At 41.5% G+C, this 26,807-nt stretch overlaps 1 protein-coding gene across 4 annotated transcripts in view; it reads right to left on the reverse strand.

Annotated features, from left to right (window-relative positions):
* The window catches only part of NBEA (neurobeachin), a 1,608,295-nt gene that overhangs the window by 54,855 nt on the left and 1,526,633 nt on the right, over positions 1-26,807 (reverse strand). For all 4 annotated transcript variants that reach the window (XM_069205539.1, XM_069205537.1, XM_069205538.1 and 1 more), the window contains 3 exons: positions 23,149-23,341; positions 6,314-6,385; positions 4,437-4,592 (listed from right to left, as the gene is read on the reverse strand). In XM_069205539.1, coding sequence (XP_069061640.1) covers positions 4,437-4,592; positions 6,314-6,385; positions 23,149-23,341 — 421 coding nt within the window. The remainder of the gene's footprint in view (positions 1-4,436; positions 4,593-6,313; positions 6,386-23,148; positions 23,342-26,807) is intronic.

Below are 26,807 nucleotides of genomic sequence, written 5' to 3' on the forward strand. Positions count from 1 at the left end.
CAAATGTACTAATGCGTGAAAAATTCGTCGTGCCCAACTGAGCTTTTTAACTAGGACAAAGTTTGCCTCTGGGAAACAATTAATTCCTACACAGGGTTGTTCTCCCGGCTCTCAACTTGGAAATACACACACTACTCCCCTTGAGAAATCTTCATGCATTTCTAGAGTCTGACCAACCTCCAGTGCTTAATTTGTGCTTGCTGTTTCTGGTGTGGAGGGCCGGCACTTATTTTTCTGCCTCAAGCATTTACTGGGAGCAAAAGGCACACATGGGAAAGACGGAGGAAGAGAAAAACAAAACAGCGTCACAATGTGAGAAAGCTGCAAAAGTGAGCTAAAGGGGTAGGGAGTGGCTTTAAATGGATTGAAGAGGACCGAGAAGGCTTCAGGATTGCACAGCCTCAGTATTCCGTGTTCGCACATTTAATTGCAGCAGCCGCGTGTTGAAGAGGAGGGCTTTGAGCACCAGCTCCTTTTTATTTACAAATTAAGCACTACAACATGTATGCGGTATATAAATCCCAACAAATGCTTAGTTTTGTCAATGTCACCAACGTTTACAGGCTGCCTGGTCAGAAACACCTACAGTCCCATCCCTAACCCTAAGACTGAAAATGCAGTAATTCCTCCATGAGCGGGGCATGTCAGTATTTATACGTGATGCTTCGAAATGTAAAATCCTGGCAGTCATTGTTCTATGAACAAGGATTGGTATTTTAAGTGGTTGAAGTACTTACACACATCTAAATGGAAATACTGTGTGCGAAATGTGAACTAGATATTCAAAAACAATTTTAGTAATGCACGTTTACACTTCTTTATTTAAAACACATGAAATACATGTTTTCTTCACGTGCTTTAAGAATAACAATATAAGATCTTGGTTCATTTTCTTTTGCCTGTAACACTTAGCAATGTTGCTGTTATGATTGAGCAGGTTGAGTTATTTCAAGTAAGTCATCGTTGCATACCATGTGATAACATTTTGAGGGTCTAACGACTTCTTAGAAAAGGTGGATAATTTGACTTCCTGAACTGATGTTAAAAACAATAATAGGCTATAAAAAGTGGTAGCAGTGTTTCAAATTCAGTTGCACTTCCCAAATAGTGAGGGGGTTTATGTTATAGAAAACGAGAATGAGTATTAGTGACAAGGTGCATCAACAAGATCAACTAACCTGCTACCTAAAAGTGGAAGCTCAGCGTCTACAATCTCAGGCTTCCACTAGTCAATATGTATATCTGGAGATAATGGAGCACAAAAGTGTTCTAATACATAATCAGACCATCACAGTTATAGTCGTTTCTATGAAATTCGAAGTTTATTCTAAAAATGTACTAGCCTCATTTTTTGTGCCACAGCCAACACGTTTTTAACAATGTGCTTTTTCAAGGCTGGAAATGTAATATGCATATGGTGTAAAGGTGAGTATTACGTATTACTTGGTGCTAATGAAAGTCTGAAAACTAGTCAGTGCATAAATACCTTTTAAGGCAAATGAGATGGGGAGATCTGGTCGAGAACGTAAATCTCAAACAGCACCCATGATTTATCACTTAACACTCACCTCTGTACATAAAATCCTTCTGAGTTATGCTCCAGTAAGAGAATGAGCACACAAAGGCTTTAGCATAAACATCTGTATAACTATGGTTGCATGGCTCATGGGTCTGTGCATTACTGCAGTGGTACACGCAGAAATGAGTGTGCTCTCATTTCTTCCCCCTTCATCGATGACACTTTCCACATATCACCAGCACCACTACGTGCTCCAATATCTCCACATACACAGCAGTGATAAACTCCTCATTGTAGTCTTTTAACATCCTAGATTGGAAGAAGTGGGGAAGGTTTCCGTGTGCATCATATGCTCTTGCCTCAGAACACCTTATGAGTGGAGAGCACTTTTAATATAACCCTGGTCCCGACAGGAGCCAGACGTTTTTGTTAAAGATGGTTTGATGTGGTCTTGTTTTTTCCAGTAAAGAGCAAATATTTCCACGTTATTCTGAACTAAAAGTAGTGTGTCATTTAATTCACTTGGTAGGCCTCCATAGACCGCACTACAATAGTCCTGACATTCCCTGACCAGTGATCAGGTCAGTTCCAGTTAGGGCTCTAATTACCACTTGTGAGGGAGTGAGGACTTTGAGAAGCCATTATGGAAATGGGGTTCTTTGTTTACTACCAATGATGGCTCCCAGATTTTAAACATTTTCTGCTGGGTTGGTGGTGATCCTTGTGATGGAGGCCATGTGAGAACTGTTTTGTCTCTTGCATCTCCAGTCCACCGTATCTTTGCCACAACTGAGGCTTACAAAGTTCTCCCTCATTCAACATGTCACGCTGGGTTTCACCTTTTTGTTTCTCTCCCATCTGATGATTAATACTGGTGTCAGCTACAGTTTTTGAAGCTCCAATTCACATTCTGGTTTTTAATACCATTCTGTGGGCTACTATGATATATGTAGCAGAAACAAGAAGATTTATGGTATCTGGTGGTCTACGTACAACACCTAATGCCGTTTCTTTGTCTGTCATTGGACTAAGTGCCAGCAGCCCTTGGGTATTTGAGTTAGCCTTCCGTCTGCAGCGGGAGTAAAACGGTGGAATGAAAAAGAAGAGGGAGAACCTATGCCAGACAGCTGGTTCACGATCAGGTGGAATACACTTTAACACATTTAGCATTTGCTGTGTCTCTTCTCATTAACAACTAGCAATGACACCAGATGACATCTGGACAAGTCATTAAAGTGCTCCAATTCCCAGATGCATGTGTTGGTGTGGCTCACTCACCTTGAGGTAAACCAAAGAGTTTCTAGAGGGAAATTCGGGTTAAACAATTAATACATTATAATGCCACCGGCAGGAAGGCCAGAGAAATGAGAAGTCAGGCTTTAACTACATGCGTTAGAAAGTGTTTATTGCTAATGATGGAGCCAGGCAGTCAGAAGAGCCAGGAGAAACGTATGATAATTAAAAACCACTTTACCAAAAACAAGAATTTCAACTGTTGGCTCATCCCTAGAACCTGTAAACAGGTTTAAATATCTTTCGAATGCTAGAATGCAGGCGATGTGTCCCTGCAGAATTATCTAGGACTATGAAGAATGAATGCATGAATGAATTCAGTTTGTCTTATAAATGTGTAAATTCGGCCTCTTTTATTGTTTGCCTTTTGCCTAAAAGACGTTCAAGAGGCTTTACTGTGTGCAGTGGTGAGGGGGAGGTGAACACATACAGGTTAACCTATGTGATGGGTGTTTAAAGGGAAAACAATGTTTTCCCAGCAGACCTGTCAATTTAGCCACACAAGATGCTAGACACCACCTCACAGTGTCCCGTGATTTAAATGTTGCAGTCAGAAGCACAAGAAAGGAAGAAATCAAGGAAGGGATAACTAGGTAGAAGGTATTGCTAGATAAACCATCTGTAGCAGTGCTCTAGAAGATGACTGCTAGGAGAATTGTGAGCAGCAGAAACAGAATACCAATGTGCAGTTAAATAAATCTATTTTCTTCAACCTGACTGATCCAGATATTTCCGTGAGATGTGTTCTGATAAACAAATAATGGTTGTGTGTGTATCTGTACGTCTGTACTTGCAGCACATTAAAGTCTTCATCCCAAAAATGTGTTATTGATCCATCCTAATCCAACACAAAGAAATTACAGGAAAGTGCTTCATTTTACTCTACAGTAGAAAAGCATTTGTTTCCCAACAATGTTCGGTGAGAATGTAGGTTCCTGGACCACTTAAAAATGCCGTACTTGTTGCAGGGGTACTAGTCATTCTGTTTTTAAAATGTTAGTCATAACACGTACCTCAACAGACTACAATATAAAATGGCTGTCGTAACGTAGGTTACAAGAGTATTTTCGAAGGCTGGGAACACTGGTACAAGGGGAACAGTTTCTGCCAATTAAAACTGCATGTGACGCCCACTTTTCACTGCTGATGTTCTGGATTTTAATCACTTGTAAATGATCAGTAGAATGTTTGTGATAGATGTACTCACTACCATGAGTTCAGCCCCCTCAACCCCACCGCCTTCCTTCTATCTGCCTATGCTCTCAATAAGAGTGGATTAGAAGCAACATCACTGCTTCACGGAACAGTTTTTAGCAACTGCTGACCGGGGTATTAATGCTGTTTCCCATCCCGAACTCCCAGAATTCCCTGCCCAGCTGATAAAAGGAACTCGAAAAATGAAAAAGAACAACAAATCCATCATTAAAAAAGCCCTCCAGCAGGATTTGAAAGGTTTCCAACTGTATCATTGCTCTGAGAATATTCTAGATGCAGCAGAAGCTTATCCAGGCGACCCATGTGCGTTTTTTTTTAATGATGGAGGCATCATGGACCAGAAATACACTAACAGCCAACCATTTCTGATATCACAGAGCACGTGAAAACGCTACGCAATTAGCGTTACCTGTTTCCGTTGAGTACACCCTAAAGCTCTTGTCCCAGAAGCCACAGATGAGGATGTAACGGTTATCAGCCGTGACCACGAAACAATGTGCGTTGATCTGGATGCTCTGATCCACGAGGTCTGTGATCTGCCGCTTGTTCACACCCGAGTTATTGGCTGCACGACAAAAGGAACACATGACACCAGCGTCTATCACTCATACATGCACAGCTCTGAAGAACAATTTACCGGATTCAAGATCAACAGCAATGGCACTGTGGGTATCTCCTAATGCAACGATTCAAAACATTTCTATAGACTATTTAATTGCACGGTGCATGAAAATCGAGTTTTACATTGTGTAGGAGCAAAAATACTGCCTGTTTCTTGAAATTTTGGATAGACAAAACAAATAAAAAGTGTATAGCTAACAATAACAACTGAAATTGTCAGTCATAAAACTATCAAGAATATGTCCCTTCTTTGTTCCGGCATACAAAGTGATAAACAGAATAAAAGTATCGATACATAAAATAAAACAGCAAAAATAAAAATGTTGCTTCATTTGCAGTCGCATTTTCCCCTTGAGAAGCCCTCTGCATGGATCCTTAATAGCAGAATTTAATATACTCTTTAAAGTATACCAGAAACCATTTTCAAAAAGGTAAAAGGTTGGTGTTAATTCCAAGAGTCACATACCTACATTGACTTGCATGTCAGGCCACAGGTGCCTCTCACTCAGTGTAGGACTTTAGCAAGAAGATTGTGCTGTGTCAAATGATTAGCCAGGCAGTGGACTGGTGGTCCATATATCCTGAGGGGCGGGGTCACCCACTGCACACCAAAAGGGATTTAAATACTTTCCCTATAATCTTTCTACATAGCAACTATCTTAAACAAATATTTTAGGAGCTTAGAATAGTTCAGTACTGTAAAAACTGTAATCACAAATGGCATTAGCTTTATTTGCACTAAGGTTAAACATTTAATTAAGAGGGGTGTTTCAAAACATAATAGAGTTGCTTTATAGTGGAAAGAAAGTAAATGATGGGAGTGTCTCTGAAAGCTGCTAGGAAGCTGCCGTTCCTGTGACGACACATACAACCTTCCAGATTCTTCACACATGAGACTCAAATCATATTCTTTGAATACTTGATGCTGCCAGGACTGGAAAAATATGCACCACTATAAATTCTCAAGCCTGAGCGTGAAGCCTTTTGATGATGTCCTGCCCTTCCACTATAAACTAAGACACAGTCAAGAAGTTCACATTGTAAAATAAAACCCTTACGTCAATGCATGAGATACACCTCAAATAAGAAAACATCAGTGTTTCGTTAAAACATCCCTCACTTTTGAGAGATTGTTCACAACACTTAGGGGAAAGCCCATTATATATGAAAGGGATAATTTTTTCCTGTCATGTTGTTTTTCCCTTTCAGGGCATGCATCTCCTCTTTAAGCCTAACAGAAATATAAAAAAAATGCTTCGGTTGGCTTAAATTGACTAACTATAACAAGGGCATCTCTTTTGTATTATTCTGTTTACAAGCAACAGCGCTTGTCAATGGATTGATATGGATTTCAAGTATAGCATATCACTAATCTTTTCCATACATATCCCACTTTTATCTGCAGTCTATAAATAAGATATTATTATACAAACGAAAAAGTTAACGTAATCATAATGTGCCGATTTTCATTTAATTTAAGCATGTCATGTCTCCAAAGAGGCCACAGTTGCACAACTATCTTAGACAAGAATACTCTCTAAATTTGGACAGTACAGTAGTTACATTATTACACTAAAACCTGAAGCCAATTTAACCTGAGGGGCAGAAATATGACACTCATTTAACTTTCTAGGACATCCAGAGCCACTTTTCACAATAACATACCAATTAATGGGTCCATTTCAATAGGAAGGTGATGTGATTGATCCAAGGAATATCCTGGGGCTCCCCTGAGACCTGAAAGCAAAATGTCAAAACATGGTATAACAATCTTTCTGCTCTTTGAGCATCAGCAATTATGCACACATCAGTGACACTCAGGATCAAATCAAGATCACTTGAATGTTGAGCCAGAAAATGAGTAATGACATTCTAGCATACAAATATGGCAAGATTAAAGGCTGGATTTTAAGATATGGCAAAGATGATAATACATATTAGGCAATAAAAATGGAAGACACAAATATGAAATCCACAAAAACACACATTAGTGCATGGTAGCACAAAATACATTACATTTTCGAGATTTGATAAATTATTGCACAATAGAAGGAAGAAGTTATCATTGATGGAGTCACCATGTTAGTCAATCTTGAGCAAAGATGCTAACTAATATTAGTTTTTTCAAAAAAGATATCTAAAACAAAATAAATGTGTCAGCGAAAACGTCATAAAATGTGTTTGAAATGATTTAAGACTTCTTCAGGCAGACATATAAAGATTAAGTCTCACAGGAATTCCCACTGTCCCATCTTCCTTTTCTATAGCTACATGAGGCCATTGGCACAGGTTGTCTCAAAAACATCCACTATTCCAAATGTATGCAGAAGATGAGCTGCATATTCCAGCAGTTTAAAGGCCCAGAACAATAATATTACATTATGTGCATTTACTGTTAAATGAAGCAGTACTATCTCTATCTGAGTGGTACTAAGGCCGAGATTCGTAGAGTAAGATTTTCTTGAGGAGCTATCTTATACAATTCTCCATAGCAGCGAGGCACTATCTGACCCTAGCTCCTGCAGTAAAAACTGGCTTATGGAAACTGTTGTTTAACCCATACGACATCTAAGTTGATAAAAATACCAAATTCTGCTACAATGTTAGAGGCAGGCGGTTTTACTGGTGGTAGGTTTGAGGTGGGGAGGCATGGGTATTCTGAAAATGTCTGTTCAGGTAACGATTGCTGGCTCTTCGACAGTGATGTTCCTGATTGATCCGCATTAGCACTGTCTAGCCCTCATGAGCTGAGAGAGTTCGGGTAAGCTTCGTTCAGGCAGGAGCTGCTGGTTGATCAATATAGCATCCATTCCTTCAGGATCGGAGTGCAGCAGAGGCCGATTAGTTGGGAAATTTGGAGAGAGGAGTAAGGGACACAGGACGACGGCAATCAAATTATAGCAGAGAATGCGTCAGGCTAGAACAGGTGATTAGTTTGTAACCCTAACTCTACTTTTGTCTTCCTCGCTTCTTGCTCCTTTTACCATCTAACTCGTTTTTTTTTTATAGATCCTTGTGACAAATGCTGTACGAGCCCTGGGGTCAAAGGAAGGGATGACACTGGTGTTGATTATTGGACATTAAATGAGCTGGGTAGACACGCGGGCTGAATTGACCTCTTCTGGCTGACAGTTTGGTTTGGATACACAAAGGGTTATTGTACAGTATGGGGAAAGGTGGAATGTGGAGGGCGGTTGCTGTTGCCCACCATATCAGACATTTTCAAGGCATAGCGGTGCCAGTTATCCACTTAAGGGAAAAAGGTCTGTTTCAAATATGATATTTCTAAAATAAATTTAGAAGGATTTGAAAGAAATGAAGAGATTGGGTAGGAAATGAACACTTAGGTCTGAATTGGTCCCAAGAAAAGCTTGGAGGAAGGAACAAGAGCTGGCAGCAATTGATAATTTTCGCATATCAGAAGTCTTAACACAATTAAAAACAAGGAAAATAGTTGAGGACTATCAGTTAGTTTTGTAAAATTGAATACAACTTTGTTTTTTGGAAACTAATATTGTTTAATTGAGTTTTGGATTCAGTAGTCCTTTTGCTGGGTGTAATGCAATTGGGTTAATTAATTAAGGGGTAGAGTAGAGGGACTTTGCTGAGGGTTTATATAGGTCGAATGTAGGCACAACTTCAAGTGGTCTCAGAAGGACACTGATTGCTCAAGTCGGTTCAGGATGGGGTGAGGTGATGGTTCTGATGAGTTGTGAGTCTCTGGGAAATGCAGTGGGGGAAGCGAGAGGATTAGGGGCCAAAGGAAATGCAGTGGTTACAGAACTACAGGTAGGTGACACAAGGACAATTAGAGGACAAAGAAGGGGTAAAAGCTATTTAGGGATGTTGGGTATGGGTGGAAATGTGTGAAAGGTGGGTTGTTAATCAGGCATACATAAAATATTACTGACGTGGGAGTTTAGGCCGCAAGGCTTGGACAGAGTTGTTCTTTACTAACACAGTCCAGTTCAATAAAAGAGGCCTTTTAATCGTCATAGATGGGTTGCTGTGATTTGTGCCATTTCGCCCGAGGGAGCTCTAGGGGATAGATCAGGCCACCATTTTGCCCAGCCATTTGGGCGCCCGGCGCTAAATAGAGAAGGCGTAGGAACTTTTATGTACTAACGTACTACAAACAGGATGGATATCCTGGTGAAACAAATGTCAAAATCCGCTGTTTTCATTAGGTAATCTATTTGTGATTAGCATAATTGCAAGCAGCCGGCCTCAACAGTAAGTTTTTTTGTTTTCCAATTTACTGAAAGTGGATTTCTAACTGCATAAAAAGTTTCCGAGATAGTTTAGCAGCAAATGCTAAATCCGAATGTGTTTATGCAGAACATCTGCCCTGTAATGTATTTTTTAGCATAAGTTAGAAGCAGCGATGCTGGCTTGTCTGTCCTTCCATCTGGCATGCTAAAATACTCTGATCTGCTGCTTTTCGCTCAATTTTGCTATTTTAATGTTTTATTTAATCGTTACCCCATGCAGTTTAAGTGATCAAAACCAGATTTTGCGACTTTTTCTATGGAGAGCCACAGAAATGAGTGACATAAGGAAACATAATGCCCCCCTTCAGAATACGAAGAAGGGCCTCTGATTCTCCCATATGTCAGACTTAATCATTGGTATTGGGCCCCCTGATTGGTTGTGGGACCTCTGCGCAGTAACAGAAGATCTGAGGGCCTATTATGTTTTAATAACAGAGTCTGTGTTAGAAGCTAAGAGGGGAATCTGACAGACGTTCACAAGTCTAAAAAAATCTGCATCTGATTACATTTTTGATTGATTTACTAATCCACACATGACCTTCAGCAATTTACTTAAATGTTTATGACATAAAACGTATGAAACACTCTTTCCAAACACAAATGGTACGCTATCCGGGATAGAAAATGTGCGCAGCAACCTGCTGGGAAAGCAATGGTCTAAGAATGTGACACCAAATACTGGGCTGCAGAAAGAGAAATGCACACTTCACTACAACAATGGTTCGGATTATGATTGTTTCAAAAGCCCCAAAATATTGAAATATATGCTAGTACAACTGCTGAAGACTAGCAAGGTAGTTAAACTTATTTTACTTCGGACTTTCATGCCACTGATACGTCCCTACCAATCTGTCCTATGAGGCGCCCATATATTTCCCACTGAGACGAGATCTCAGTTCATTCTAGGTTGTAGAGGGCGGTGAGCCTGGCTCTCACTCTACCAAGCACGTGCATGCTTTAGAACAACTGTTGCAAGTTCATAGGCCTCAATGGCATAGTCTATCCATTTCCGGGACCCGTGTTTAAGCCCATGTGCACAGGATTCATATAGTATTTCATTAGCTGTCAAAAGTGCCAAGAAACACGCCGCCTGGTTCAATATGCACTCTACAAATACGCCTCTTATGTCCAGTTGTGCGAGTAAGGTTTTCTATTAAAGCAAGAGATCTCCTTAAATCAGAACCCCATTGCACACAGTAGTAAAACTCGCTAGGAGGCGGAATATTAAGGAATGGATAATTGAAGGATGTTTTTAAACATAATAATCATATTAGGCTTATTCAGGGAAGACTTCCAACCAAAGGTCAACAATAAACGTGCTATCCAAAATTGGTCTTATTCTTTCAAAATGAAAGTTACTAAAGAATGCTAAAGTCAGAAAAAGTTTTAAAAAATTGTACCACAAAGGAGAACATTACCAAGTCTTGCTCTCTGTGCTGAAAATCCCAATTGCACCTCTTCTTGGTGTAACTAGGAGACATGAATCCACACTGTCAGTTGGGTGAGCAAAAAGACAAATTAGTGCAAAGACTACACCTATCCACTGGGCCCTCGAAAAGGCATATGTACCTCAGGAAAGAACCCAATCATTTTCAACAGGTAGCTCTTCTGAGTACATTTGTTTTGCAGCTAGTAACAAGAATGAAATCCCAGCCAGAATCCTACAAAATTAGATTAAGTTAAATTAAGTTTATATCTATCCTGTGAGATGAGCAGATAAGATAGCAGACTATCACAATTGAGGTTGCTTCATGAGTGCAGACAGTCATTTAGCACTATGGGCTAGGCTGGTCAGAAATGGTATTACTGGACATAACTGAACGACGAGTAAGGTTCTCTGTAAAGAGAAGAATCCTAAAAATGAAAGCTCAAGCTGTGAAAAAGCGCCTGGTAAAGGATGTAAGCTGATGCTCTCAAGGGCCTTCCCTTGGTTGGTTCTCTCTTTCAACATTTTTGGAGTTTACACGGGTCGTGCAGCTAATGTTAAAGAACTGTATCCACTCAACACACCACAAGTGTAAACTAAAATCAAACAAGCTCATGCTGAATTTTTTTTACAAGCTTACATTTCATTGAGCATGACAAAAGCATTTATTCAATCCGAGCAGGGCATTACTTTCTATACACCACAAGTCATCTAGTGGTAGAACAATTGTGTTTAAGAAATACAAATTACTAGGCAGTGGATATGGGTGGTGGTAGCAATATCTTTAGTAGTACAATTACTTAATATTGTACTATTATTATAATACGCTCATCAGGACTGAGACTAACAAACAAAGCCCACTTGGCCACAGTTTCTGGAAAGACTGAGCAACTGGTCCAAAGGTCCTCCTTACAAAAACAGGACTGCAGTGTCTCTCACCTGAAGGTTGTGTGTCTCTCTGGACCCAGTACAACTACCACATCAGCATTGTAAGCCGTAAGCCTACAACCTCCAATCTGTAGGCACAATGGCAAGATAAGTACTACTCTGGCCTGGAAGTCAAATTAGTGGTATACCCAACTCTAACCCTGTTATCAATTCATAGACAAGCCAGCAGGGACACATAACAATCTCCTTGGTTGAGATCTGAAGTGGTGGAGAGACCTGTTTCTAAAAAGGCTTTAAGGCATTTAAAACTGTTAGGAAGGAATCATATTATAGGGACCTCCGATACCAATCCCAAACAGATCCTGATATAAGCCACATCACTTTCACTGAAGTGTGATGTCAGCAACTTGTAGAGTTTACTTAAGGTCAGGGGACTCCTGCTGGCTACCCCATCCTGCAGCCATTATAGCGCTGCTATCTTTTGGAGAGCAAAACGTCTCCGTGGGCCAATCTTCCAGCCCTTAAATCTTCAAAGTCCTTCCCCACCTCGAAGAACAACAGGCAAGGCTCTCCCATAGGCAATGGAGATGAATAATTCAGCAAGACTTCAGAGAAGCTACACAGAGTACCTCCTACCCATTAAATGCAGATGGGCAAGGGCTCACAGCCAATCAGTATCCCTCTGTCATGATATTGCTTTTGGAAGCAGGAAGGCAAATGCTTTTCAGATGCTTTAGAAAGATATGCACCTGCATTTTAGTATTCGATTGTTTTCATGTGAACCAACCTCTGCTGTTCAACAACCAGTTCACATATCCTCCAATTCAGAGCCAATGCGTACCCCAACTAATATTTCCAAAATAATATTTAGTAATTTTTAAATATATTTTTTCCAAGGCCCATTGACTTTATTAGTTACTGAGAATGATCTTCTAATCTAATACTTTTTTCCTATTGGTTAGTTCATCAACCTTGGGTCAAGCTACCAAAACTGGAAGCAAAGAGCATCATACAGAGACTATAGTAATCTTGTTCTGGGAACTGGCTGTGACCAGGTGAGGTGGAAGTTCAAGCTCAAACATTTACTGACCATCTCCCCTCCAACCGGGTAGTGCGTTCATTACATTCATGAATAAGGATTACGAATAAGAACAAGAGGGAATTTGGGTATAATTTGGGTTTGGAATATTTGTGATAAGTAAATGTATTTATCAATCAATCCAAGTTCATTGTAATTATTTGAAAACAAAGTACACAATACAAAAACTCTGAAAACCATTAACAAAACTAGCATTGTTCGCACCCAAGAAAATACACTTACTGAACAACAACGCTTCCCATAAAACATGTTTAAAAATGTCTCTTCAGTTTTGGGCTGCTCTATTTCTGCATGAAGTGGAGGCTGGTTTGTCCCATTCAAGTTACTAACTTGTAACTACACTTTAAGGTGGTTACACAGTCGCTGCTTCTTGAGTATCTTACTAGTGTCATTGCTTCTTTTACTGTCTTCTCTCTTGTAGGAAAAAGAACCCACAAACACTTAGTTCCACAACCAGCCTTTGGGTTGCATCTACTCTACCTTAGGTAAAGTTGCTGTCTCTGTAGACTTGGTGGCCCCAGTTGCTCCTCTAGGACACCATTTACATCCATTGCATTTGCTTTGGCATCTAGCAGAGATGTCACAGTTTTGGCTTAGAACATAACCAATTTCTCTTCTTTTGCTAAACCATAAAACCCAGTAGTTGAGCTGAAAAACTTTCATGGCCGCCTGGTAGCATGGCCGTCTGGTCTTTCTCTTGCAGAGACACTGTGACCAAAAGCTTGTATTCCTAACTCCCACCTGGACATAGAACATACCCCTTATGCTGTTATCCTACTACATAAAAGAATGAATAAGTGTATAAGTTAAGTAATAAATAAATCAGGTATACAACAGGCCCCCATTTAGAGTAAACATTTTTCCAAATAACCCAGTAATTCCAGGCCCACTATATTTTTCTTGGCTGAGATAACCACTAACCACCACTTGGTACTGGTGTCACTGTTGCGTCTCCCAAATACCTTATTACATCATTAAATGAGATATTGAAATACTAATAGTAAAAACACACACCTCTGTCTTGCACCGCTTTCCATTGGGAGGGTGAATGAAGTAAATGTTCTTGAGCCTCAAAATACCTAGGACAGCAGCAGGTGAGCCACCGACTCAAATCTTTGAAAAGAAATGCCCAAACACAAATGGAAATTTATAGCTACATCTTTGGCCCACTTTGGCACAGAAGCAATGTCTGTTCCATGCCCTCTCCTTCTAAAGCCCACTCGACTTAAAACAGGATTTCACTTTTCGATGACCCCACCTGCAATCCTTTAAAAGCACCTTAGTATGCAACTAGGAAAGTGCAAGTCTATAGTAAACAGAGGCTTGAGTCCCAGGGTATAACAACTTCCTGGATTTAAACGAAAAAAAAGCCTTACAGGGGATTTCAAATGTTCCAGGTGGGTGTAATGGGAAAAAGAAGCCGCCCATTAGCAGCGAATGAAAGGGCATTTAAGTCTGAGTTGGCCTTCCACATCTCGTCCATATGATGTGGCCACCTTGCCTCCTCAGTGACCACAAACCTTTAGACCGCTATGCTCGGTCACATTCACTGCACTTTTAAGATTATCATTGTGGCCCCAGTCCTTGTGTTTTCTTCTCTTACAGATGCACTAGGAATTTGTAAAAGCACATCACAGACATGTACCATTAATTTGAATACACGAAGCTTCTGGTGTTCACTGTCCTAGAGCCCTGTCCCTGAGCTCTCTGCATATTCGATCGAAACTAACTAACGTTGTTTAGCCACCACTGGGAGTGTAGCCTCCATTGTACAATTAAAATGAAAGATCCCAGTTGTACAAACCTGTAAACCTTAAGACACTGTAAAATTTGAGACAAACAAAGCTTTTAGGACGTAATAGGGCACGTCAACCTACCGGAAGAAACGCTGAACAAATAAACAAATTGTAGTTTAAAGCATAAATACTACTTTTATTGGTTTCGATGCAAACCATAGGCTTTTTCCTGAAGGCCTCTTATACTTCCTAGAACTATAAAAAGGCAGCTCGTTCAAGGTGTTAATCGCTTTTTTTAGAACTAACCCTAAGGAAGATTACGCTGCGATTGTTTCTCTTAGTAATGTTGTGATGGTTACTTACCTACCTTACCTCAAGCTTTTGCACTTCTGAAAGAGCTTCACTCATTTTCTGAGTCAATGAGCAACAGTGTTTAAAGAATCTGTTAATGACTCCAGGATTTCACTTCAGACTGGCCTATTTCTTTGCACAACACAGTTTCTTTTAAACAAGATACATTTTACTGGCAAACTTTATGTTTTTACTTAGTGGTTCATATAAGATGACCAATACTAGAGTTGTGTTGCTCCGTTTCGACTTTTACATAGTTTTTCTTCTTTTTACAAATATCCCTAATTACACCACCATAAAAGAAAAACAAACAAGCAATAAAACATGTGCTACAGAAATGTTTGGTTCGCTAATCATGCGTTTGTGGAGCGGCGTTATTTAGGGCTGCACTGCATTATGCTAAAACTCTGAGAACCAGAAAGCATGTTAAGACGTTCCACTGGTTCCTTCTTAAAGCCTGAATCAATTTCTTTTTTCCCCATTTTTTTAATTTTTAAAAAGACGCACAAAAGTTACATAGCAGTAGCATTGGAAAATGTAAAAGCATCATATTACAAGAATTCTCTTATGCATTTCAAACAGCTTACAATTCATTATCAGCTAAATTCTTCTTTGCCATTGAGACAACAGGGCCCACATTTTTATGCCTCTCTTTCTGGGGGCTTAACCCTTTAATGCATACAAGGCCATCTCCAGATAATACATAGAAAGCATACGGGCCAACCACTGGTTAAATGTTGGCAATACCGGCTTCAGCCAATCTGAAGCAATACGAGTCTGCATTACAGCCATAGCCACAAACACAAAGCATTGAGATTGGCCAATCCAAGCATCTTTGTCAATCCCCAATAATACGAGTTGAGGTGTTATATCATTTGCCTGTTGTGTTATCTTCGACAAAAACGTTGCAATATCAGTTAGAAGGTTTCAAGCCTATCAAAGCTAAAAAACACATATGGACTAAATCAGCTCCCATACTATTGCAACGGGGGCAACAAATCCCAGTTGACTTTCCCCATTTAGATATTCTAGCGGGGGTGTAGTATAGCTTAAATAATGTCTTATAATGCTAAGTTTGTGGTCCCGCAGAGACTAATATACGTTGAGCCATTGCCAAAGATTTAGGAAAGCTGTTTCCTGGGCACCTATGCACTGACCCCACCTCTCTATATGCTGCCCCAAGTCATCTTGCATGTAGACCACTAAGAGCGAGTAGAGCTTTCGCATACCACAATCTGCTATGTTCCCAAGCACCTACATGATGGCATTCTTCTTCCCCAAAGAGCCTTCTCTGGATGAGGACAGCAAAACATCTCTAATTTGCAAAAACTTAAAAATGTCTTCACTCTCAAGAGCAAAATCCACCTTTACCTCAATAAAGGATATAATATGCCTACCGCTGTGAAAATCACCTAGTTTTCGGGCACCTCCCAGTAGCCATTTATGACACCAACTGTCCCCAAAAATCCTGGGGAGAAAAGGGAAGTTCCAAACAGGAGTATAACAATAGAGCTGGTCAATTCCTATTTTATGCTTAATGTAAGACCATGCTTTAAAAGCAGACAGTATAGTTTTAAATTTGACTTTTTTGAAGTAGCTTGGCTCCACTATTTGTAAAAAAAGCAGCATTGGCTGTGCTGCCCCAAATCATAATATACATAGTCGGGCAAGTTCCCCCTGGTACCTTACTAATGTCAGTATGTAGAATCAGTGGTTGAATGTAGGACTGCAGCCCAGTAGTAGAGGTGGAAATTGGGAACTGCCCATCCACCACGCACCCTTGGAAGTGTTAAGTACTTAAAAGATCGACGTGACCTAGAAAAGGACCAAATAAAACTGCTGGCTAATTCTTCAATTCGAATAAACCAGTTCTTGCTGAATTCCAGTGGCTTAGTCCTGAAAAAATACAGGACCCTGGGCAAAAATAACAATTTAATAACAATGCATTGTCATACTATCGAGAGGTGCAGATTGTTCATGTGTTGCAATTCTTTTCTAAACTTAGCTAACACTGGGGCAAGATTATTCTCCACAATAACATCCAGATTAGATGTTAACTTAACCCCCAGATAAGTCACTTGGCGTGTCTTCCCCACATCCTCTAGAGTTGCCCATTTGTTAACCAGTATCTGACTCTTAGCTTTACTTAATAGATAACCAGATACCTCCCCAAATTTAGCCGTTTCATTCTCTATTTCTGTCCTAGGGTCAGGTGATACTACAGCAATGTCGTCGGCGTATGCCAGGGTTTTAACGTTCTCCTCAATCATTGTCATTGGGGCAATTAACTAATTTTCCAGCAACCTTCTTATGAGTGGTTTGATGTATAGTGCAAAGAGCAACAGTGAACAGGGACATTCCTGACTCGTGCCCCTTGTAATAGGTATAGTTACGGATCCTACCCCTGCCATTTGTAGTCGTGCAGTAGGGTTCTGATACAGCCCCTGAATGACCCTAATAAGTCCAGGGTCGATACTGTATCTAACGAGAATCACCCATAGGTATGCTCAATTCAAAAGCCTTCTCAAAATCAATGACACAGGTGTCTTTGTAGCCTGGGCTGCATCTACCATGGCTATGACCCACCTCACATGATCGGCGGTGCCCCTGCCAGGAATAAAGCCATGCTGCCAAGGGGAAACCAATTTATTAAACACCAGGGACAGCCTACTAGAAAGGACCTTGACGTAATGTTTGGCATCCCCATTAATTAAAGAAATAGGAAGGTAGGAACCCAACAATAAAGGATCTTTTTCTTTTTTCAAGAAAACAATTATATTTGCTACCAGCCATGATGCCAGAGCATAGGCTCCTTCCCGCACTATAGTATGAGTAGTTCGTTGCTCAGTTCCCTGGAGAGCACTTTAAAGAACTCCAGGGAGATCATATCTGGACCAGGGGCCTTTCTGGTGGCCAAGGGGTTCAATGCGGCTGCTATCTCCTCAGAAGTTATCGGGGTCGCAAGCTGACACCTTTCATCCGCGTGCAGCCGCCCTCCAAGGGTTTCATCCAGATATTGGTTAAGCTTGTATTCCCAAATATGGGATTCCTGGACCTCCTGCTGATATAATGTGTGCCTGTGAACTGCCAAGCTTCCCTTCACTATCTGCCCATCTTTATCTTTGACTGCACGTATAATACCTCACAACATCTTTTGTCTGGTTTTTAAGGCTAGCAGCCTACCGACCTTTTCGCTAAATTCGTAACATTCCTGTTGACGCGTCTGCATCTTTACTACATCTCACTCCAAATAAAACTGAAAGATGCTGGCCCTCACCGCAGCAATTTGATTTAGAGTCTCCTGTAATGGTAACTTGTTTTTAACCTCCTCCACTATCTGGGCTTCCAGTGTTATCAACTCGGCCTGAGCAGTACTAATACATTTAGACCAGAGTTTCTCCTTGCTTAGGCTATAGCTTAGAGTCTCCCCTCGAATTCCTGCAATTAAGGCGTCCCAAACCACCCAGCTAGTGGCAGACCCTTGATTAGTTTCCAAAAATTCGAGTATCCGCTTCTTCATATGTATAATAAATGCCTGATCCAACAGCAGTCCCCTGCCAAATGACGATATCTTGGGGTGTTTTTCCTTGCTTAGTACTAACGTTTCTATTACCAGAGGATTGTGATTGGACATTATTCTCGCCTACTTCTCAACCGTTACCCCCTCGTATAGTGAAGCTGACGGAAACAAATAGTCCAGCCTAACGGATTTCCTATGGGGGGTGGGAAAAAAGTGAACCCAGGGTCGGAGACCTAGCACTGCTGCCAAACATCAACCAGGCCGTTGCTTAAAACCAGAGCTTATAGATCCTGGTATACTTTGTTTCCTTCGCATATACCGCCCTGGTTTCTGACCGGGTGAGTTGCTGTCAATGTGTATATTCAAATCCCCACAGACAATGATTGGTAAAAACCAAGCTGCTTATTCGATATTAATGAAATCAAATATTTCAGGTTCGTCAAGATTAGATCCATAAATAGAACACCAAGTAAATCTGGTTATACCGGAAGGTAAGCATGAATCAATTTCAATGATTTCTGAGTTGCGTTCAAACAACTGTCCCTGTCCTAGAATAATCTACGTCAAAAACTGGGACATACTCTGTGATGAAATTTCTGACCCCCTTCCCTGCCTTTGAAGAGTATACTTCATTTTATTATTTAAATAAATGTTTATGGAAGTAATATGACATACACTTAGTTCCACAATCAGCATATGGGTTGCATCTACTCTACCCTGGGTAAAGCTGCTGTCTCTGTACTCTTGGTGGCCCCAGCTGCTTCTATAGGACACCATTCACATCCATCACATAGAAGGAAGGTCTCTCTTCAGCTACCAACAGAAATCTTCAAAACCGTATTAAACTTCCGGTGACCCTTCACCGTTAACCAAACCATGAATCAAACTCCTTCCACTGTGCTGGTACACTCATCAGAGTTGAAGGCCACCTTGCAAGACATCAGAAGGACTACCTGGCAGTCTAATCTTCCAGAGGATCCAGCTTCGACTTCCGCTCTGCCTTTACTGCTTTGGAAGATAGTAAGCTTCCTTCAATGTGCTGGTTCCACAATACTTTAATGGCAGCGATCAGCTTCCTACTACCTAGTCACACTAGCTGTGTCTCATTCTGCATTGCCTGATGAAGGACAGTGATGGAGGCAGACACGATGGCGATGGGATGATGTGCTCTTCTAGAATATCTGCCTGAATCCACCCCTAAGTGACAGGCTCTTATTGCTGGGGCTCTCAACACCATCTACCACCATATACCACTATATATCACCATATATCACATGAACACCTAGGATCACTGCTATGATAATATATCGGGACGTGAGACCATCAGCTTGTCCTGGGAGCCAAGAGCCTTCTGAAACAACCACTCTACTACGCCCACATAGAACTGGAACTGCTTTGCCACTATCACCGCTTGGCAGTCCATGTACAATCAGCAATGTGCCCCACTCCTTCAAGGTCCAAAATAACAGGGCCAGTGGATGATATGCCCTAAATCACGCCACTTGTCACAACGGTAGTGACAATTGATATTTTTGTATACAAAGCCCAATGTCTAGACTGCGTTACAGCAAATATCCCAAAGAAGATCTTACACGAAATCTCATTATGCTAAGGAGCCATCTTGGTCATGGGTCTTCCTGTTTGCTGCATCTAGGCAGTAATGTAACATCTTCATTTGTTTATGTTTGGCCACCACACGAAGAGACACAAACTAGATGGTATTTTTTAGAGTGGTTAGTTAGAGTGTCTTTCCATTTTTAGTTCATTAATTTATGTAGTCAAATAGTGAGAACTTTTATATTGCAGATTTTATTCATATGGTATACGCTTAATTAAATCAAACTTTTTATGTTAACAAATTGAACTGAATCTGTTCTTTTATGAACATAGCGAACGAAAGCTTTTCTTTTGTGAAAGAAACAAAACAAATCTGTTTTGTCCTTATGTAAAATGTTCTATCACCTACTTGTGTCCTGTCCACATTACATAAAACTGCAAATAAATAAATTGTTGAGATGTTAAAAGATGTCCCGTTCTAAATACTTCTTAAATGCTTAAGGGCACACTTTCGCCAGAAAACAATGGAAGCACTTAGAAGTGATTTATGTTTCAGCAAACCTGTAGAATACACGTTTATGTCTGATATTCCGGAGCTCTAGAAGCCGTATCATAACAATTTAAAATAGTTCAGCGCTAAACATAGTTTTTGAGCAGGTGTATTTATTTGCACCATATTTCGCATTTCGACAAAAACCCAGCTACAGTAGTAACAACGTCGTACATCAAATCAGTTACTTGGCAGTTAAATAAACAAAAGGGGAGGGGGGGGAGGATGTACTGGAATGTTGGTGAGTAGCAGGCATAGGAGCGGACATCAGTACCATAAATATCTCCGTGACTTGTTGTGGATTATGGAGTCTAGAGTGTGGGACAGTTCTGAAGGTTTGTAAATTCAGGGTTGCCTGGCAAGGAGGTAGATCCAGATTTATTCCTGAACAACCAGAGAGAAGGTGTAGTTTGCAGTTTTAGTGAGAAGGTATTCTAGTGCGGGGGGAGAAGAGTGAATGTACATCAAGGTACTGTACATCAGGGAGCATAGGGTGACACAACAGTGTGAACATTCTCAGCAGAGCATGTTGGCTGTAGAATATAGTTGGACTATGTGGGCACAGTTAGGAGATGAGAGAGTGTAAAACTGAGTTATAACTAAGAGAAAGGAACTCAAACAGAAAAGAGCTCTCTTCTGCGCACACAGCAATCCTTCCGTGTGATGGTACTAGAAGGTGGGAAAATGTGGGGTGAAGTTGATTTATTTTTCCATGTAGGATGGAGGAATACTGCAGGAAATTGATCATGTACCTGTGGTAGTGTAACACATAGTTTAGCAGATTCTTCGTAGAATGGTCTGGTTGGTGTGGTCAGATTCTGGAAGTTGAAAGAGCAAGAGGAGGCAGTAGAGGTGTAGAAGGGTTTCCCCCCTCATGAGAATAGAATAGTGTACTTCAAAGTTCCTTCCTTAAAGAGTGGTGTAAGAGTCTTGGTGAAGGTGGATCAAACAGGAAGTGCTAGGTGATTTTTTGTTTATGTAGAGTTAAACCTGATGGAAGAAAGGACCATGCAGTGGTAGGTAGCTGTGAAGTAAACCGTAATATTGGCCTTTACAGATAAACAGATAGTATGAGATTTTGTAGAAAAATAATAGTATTGTGGTCCTTAAGGTGCAAATATCTGGACAACCTAGAACTGAGGGATGGAGTGCTGTTGAAAAGTTACAGAAAGTGCCAACTGCTGGTTTGTGAGTTTTATTGAAGGAAATGAATCAAAACCTCCAGGAAAAGGAACAGTTGCTTAGGTGGAGAGATTTTCATGATACTCAGGCAATGAGGCATGTAGTCCTGCACAACTATACACTTGCTGAGATGGGGCTGGGATTTCGCAGGTTGGGGAAAGCAATAGTGCTGGGCATATCAAAGAGAACACTGTTAGACAGAGAGGTAGGTCAATATTTAATTAGGATGATTTTATGCTTAAAGTGGCTAGGATTAGTGCCAGATGCTTGATATGGATGGGTAGAGAGGGCGCTGGCATTGGTAATAACCTGGTTAGAGAGAGGGTAAATGAGGAGATTCTCTTGTTAGGAGCTTCTGTGTAGATGACTAAGTCTGGGATGACCAGTACACTGAGGCACTCTTCTAACTGCAATTTATTACTAGTATATTTATAATGGTATTTCAAAGACTGTGGACATGAGTCAGCACTTTATTAAGGGCTCTTTTGGCATCTCCTACCTTGGCTTACAAACTGAATTGTTGAAAATACCCCCTTTTGACTATTTTCAACCCCCACCGTTATGATTTGATTAAATGAGCATTCACTCTTTCTCTAACATTTTCAATGCATGTGAATATGAGAGGCTCCTGCTGGGATAGCGTATATAATTTATTGAGCAAATATAGGTAAACTGTATGCATAATTTAGCCTCAAACATGTAGGTTTTATAGCATGCAGAAAATTCCAACTTATTTTACTACCTATTACACGCAGGAAAAAAGCTGAGAGACATAACAGTCAAGTAAGTGTTTAGGAGGCACAAAGGGACCCTGAAACCTTAATATTCAGCTGATATGAGAATTCGAACGCCAGCTGAAGTTTGCCAAAGTTTGAAAGGTGATGTTTGCCAAGTCTTTTTTTGTGTTTAATAAAGTGTCATTCGTATAAATGCTAAATATACTGAAGGGTAAGACAGGCACGTTTTGGACTTTGGGCATGCTTACTAGATACCAGTCGCCCTCAGGTGCTGTAAAAAGCTTCTCAACTGACCCCCTCCTCCGCCACCCTACCAGTACCATCCCTGAACCACCTATTGAGGTATACTCAGTAGAGGGTCTATCTTTATAAATGCAGAGAAGAGTGCAACTGTTATGTCTCTTCATAACAGAAGAAGTACCTTCTACACTGCAGAAGATGGTTCTTCTATTGTTTACACCATAAAGAAATTATGGAAGTATTAGTATTTCCATCATTTCTATAATGCCTGCAACACTATAGACATAATAGAAGGACAGTTTTTCACACTTATAAAGACAGACTTTATATCATAGTTAACGTTGGCACGCTCAGGGGGCTGGGAAAGTGGCAGCTGTGGGGAATAGGGCACCGCAGCAGAAGGTTAATGGGAGGTCTTACTAGATCCTTATGTCTTACCCTGCAGGGCATTTAAGAGAATAAGTCATCAATTTTTTGAGCGGGGTTCCCAAATATTTGCCAGTGGTTCCAAACCTTTTGACTTCTGTGGACCCCCACTTTATCAGTACTGGAACCCGGGACCCCCACTGAATCATTATTGGAATCCAGGGACCCCACCAATAAGTCATTACTGAAAATTGGTGAACTAATTTGTTCCGATTATCAACTTTTCTAAGCAGTCACGGACCCCCCAAGGAGGCTTTGCAGACCCCCCAGGGGTCCCTGGACCACAGGTTAGGAGCCACTGATTTAGGGCACCAAATCATTACTGAAGTATTCCTTGGGTATCCTGGCAAAATTTGTGTGTTAAACTGTAAAACCTTCACCCAAATTCTGTGAAGAGCTACCGGTTCAAATGTATGGGCAAATGTGTCATTGAACAAGCTACACGTAAAGAGACCACAGCAACAAAGTGCAACCTTGTAACAAAGTACAAGACAAAATCAGTTCAACAGGTACATACCTACTGTGTTATGCCATCTATTTACTGCAAAAAGCCTGCTGCAGGTCACAGTTACCACGGCAGGAATGGTGAGGTGGGGAAGTGTATTGGCTGCCACATGCGTGACCGGTGAATTAGATGGAAATTTCAGGACCATTATAACATCCTGCTGCATCTGATCTTTGAACATGAGTGGACTCTGTGGTAGGAAACACTGTTGAATAGAAAGGAAAAGAAAGCAGAAGAAAACAGAAGGGATAACACAGTTAGCAAGAAGGACTCAGGGGAAACAAGGTTAAACATGAGCACACAGGCATGAGAATGAAAAGGGCCAATGCTGCTAGACGTACATCATCACTGGTAATATCTGGTGGCATAAATGAGAAACTACATAGGGAAAAGGCAGGGAAGTCCGGGGGGAGGGAGGTGAGGAGGCTGGTTCTTCTATATTAATATGATTGACTAAACAGTGGGGAGAAAAGAACCTCTCTGCATGGTGATCATCAATCACACAGATTATTTGGGGGTAAAGACAAACAACCCAGCACAACCTTTTGCAGTATTTAAAAATGTAAATTTTGTAATAACCACCACAATCCACAATACAGTGTTTAGAACTATATTTTGTCAATGTCAGCTTTAACTTCTGAAATTTTTTCTGTTCTTTGGTTTATTATAATTACATACAGAAATTGTATAAATGCAAGAGAGGCATGAGGGTCCTTATTCAGCGAAAGAGTAAGGGTGGAGAGTAATATCCCTGTCTGCACCTACTTTTACTTTTTTTTGGTATTAACAAACATTCTCACTTATGCCCCTGGAAGGCTTCCCTGGGTGCAGATTTAAGTTGTGCTACTGGGAATGTCATTTGACTATTTAAGTGGGCTCCTTTGCCTGCTGTGCGATGTTCTACGTAGCACAGAACTCTGCAAAGGGTGTTTGAAGCCTCATGTGCAAATGCAAAATCTGGAGATGATCCGTTCCCTCAGCCACTCTGGAAGGGAAGATACTGCAGTCCCTAACTGGAGTAAATTTCCAGGGTGGAAAAAGGTTAGAGAAGAGTTTCGGAAAGCCCTCCAACGTAAATACTTGCAGGCATAACACGACCATTCAAACTTCTAATGCAAAGTAGGGCTTAGAGCAACCATTCCCATCAATTGAGTGGATTTCACTACTGTACATTTCTCTCGCACTCATGGTGGAGAAATCTGCAGTTGTAAGTGCATTTACACCTGCGAGGAATCACTTTGTAAATTCCCAGGAAGCAGCAAAAAGTATTTTCAGGTGTAAACCTATGTTTATGACCCAAAATAACTTTGTGAATAGGCCCATTATGTTCTACACCATCTTTAGATTTCACCGGCAAAGTCTTGGTGAACTAGTTACTTACCTTCTGTAATGCATTATATGGTAGGGACTCTATCTATCTGTGGACTCCTTACCTTCGATTTTCCTGGCCGTCATGCTAGATTCGGAAATGTTTGCTGAGCAATACCCCTTGCACGCACCTTCGGGGGGCACCATTCGGCTCCACGTGGCGTTGTTGGTGATGGAAGTGATGTCGCAGTCACCTATGCAGGTGAAACCCAGGTGCACGGGCATCAGTTACTGCAGTCACAACTTTCCACTCCAGAAGCACAGAGGCAAATATGTGAGTCCAAACTAGGGCCCTGAGAAATGACGATCCCTGAGGACCTGACTTTTCAGAAAGTAACGTCTGGCAAAAATGTGCAAAGATGCCCACGTTGCTGTCTGGCAGATGTCCAGGACTAGGACTCCACGTGCTAATGCCATGGTCACAGCTTTTCCTCTGGTGGAATGGGCCGCAAACCCTCGGGAGGCTGCTTCTAAGCCAGGGTGTAGCAGATCTTAATACAGAAAATGAAACAGAACGAAATGGTCCGCTTCTGTACTGCCCGGCCCTTCTTTGCTCCCACATACCCAACAAAGAGATGGTCGTCCACCCGGAACCCTTTTGTGGGGTCAAAAGTAGAACGACAATGTTGTTTTTGGGTCCAGTCGCTAGAGTCACTCCTCTTCCTTAGAGGGATGTGGGGGAGCAAAGAAGGTAAATAAAGCTGGGTTTGACCCAGATGGAATGGGGTCACCACCGTAGGAAGTAAAGAGGCCCAGGTGTGTAGCACTACCCTGTCTGGAAATATTGTGAGATATGGCGGCTTAGATGATAAGGCCTGTATATCACTCACCCTCTGGGCAGATGTTACTGCCACTAAGAAGGCTGTATTGATGGTAAGAAGCCATAGGGGACAACTGTGAGGTGGCTCAAAGGGAGCACAAATAAGGTAAGTGAGAACCATGTTAAGATCCCACTGAAGCATGATAAAGGGCATGGGGGAAACATATGTACAAGCCCTTTAAGAAAACTATTTACAATAAAAGACTTGAACAGAGAGGGTGATCAGACAGCCGCAGAAAGGCGGAGAGAGCAGAGAGATAGCTCTTCTGAGTGCCCAGAGTGGAACCTTATTGGGCAAGAGAAAGAATGAAAAGAAGAATATCAGAAAGAGGAGCAGAGAGAGGATCTATAGACTCCTCTGTACAATGTCTTACAAATCTTTGCCAACGGCAGGTGTATACTGTTTTTGTGGAGGAACGCCTGGCTGCCTAGATAACGTTACAGACATTGGGAGAAAGGTCAAAAGCTGTTACTGTCGCCACTCAGTCTCCACGCATGAAGGCAGGGAGTTGACAGATTCGGGTGGCGAACCATTACCTGCTGCTGTGACACAAGATCCTCCTGAAGGGGCAGCCCGATCAGAGGATTGATGCTTATGTTCAGAAGCTTGGGATACCAGACTCTCCATGCTCAGTTCAAAGCCACAAGGATTACTTGGGCCCGGTCGTACTTGAGAACTCTGGGAGGAGTAACATGGGTGTGAAGGTTTACAGGAGGCCTGAGCTCCACTCGTAACAAAAAGCATTGCTGAGCGATTGCCAACTTGGAAACTCCAACGCACAATACTGCTGACATAGATCTAAGCAAGGCTCTCCCCACTGCTGAAAGAGACCATGCACCACCTCTGAATGAAGACGCCAATCATGATCTGCTAAGCATCAACGGCTGAGTTTGTTCGCCCTGGCATTCAGAGAAGCTGCCTGATGTTGAACCACCAGGGTTATGCCCTGCTATTCCAGCCATGTCCAGAGACGCAGGACCTCTTGGCAAAGGGTCCACAATCCCACTCCACCATGCTTGTTGCAGTACCACATGGCGGTAGTGCTGTCCGTGAACACCTGTACTAATCTCCCCTTGACAGAGAGAAGAAATGCTTTTAACGCTAGTCAGATCGCCCTGACCTCCACCATGTTTATGTGGGGCCTGGATTCCGCTGGAGACCAGAGACCTCTGATCTCCACCTCTCCCAGATGACCCCACCATCCCAGGAGAGATGCATCTGTCACTACTGTAGAGTCTGGTTGGAGTAGGGTGAGAAGTCTGCCTCTGTCCCAATCGTGGTTCGTAATCCACTGCTGCAGGCTTTTGCAGTTCCCTTTGAGATTTGGACCATGTCGGAGAGATTTGGCTGATGCTGTGACCACTGAAACTTCAGGTCCCACTGCAGAGCCCGCATTTGCCATCTGGCATGTTTTACCAGCAGGATGCAGGCGGCCATGAGGCCTCAGAGTCATTCTCACCAAAAACCAGGATAGACGCCGAA

Source organism: Pleurodeles waltl, chromosome 8 (assembly GCF_031143425.1).
Source record: "Pleurodeles waltl isolate 20211129_DDA chromosome 8, aPleWal1.hap1.20221129, whole genome shotgun sequence".
In the NCBI taxonomy this organism is placed as follows: domain Eukaryota; kingdom Metazoa; phylum Chordata; class Amphibia; order Caudata; family Salamandridae; genus Pleurodeles; species Pleurodeles waltl.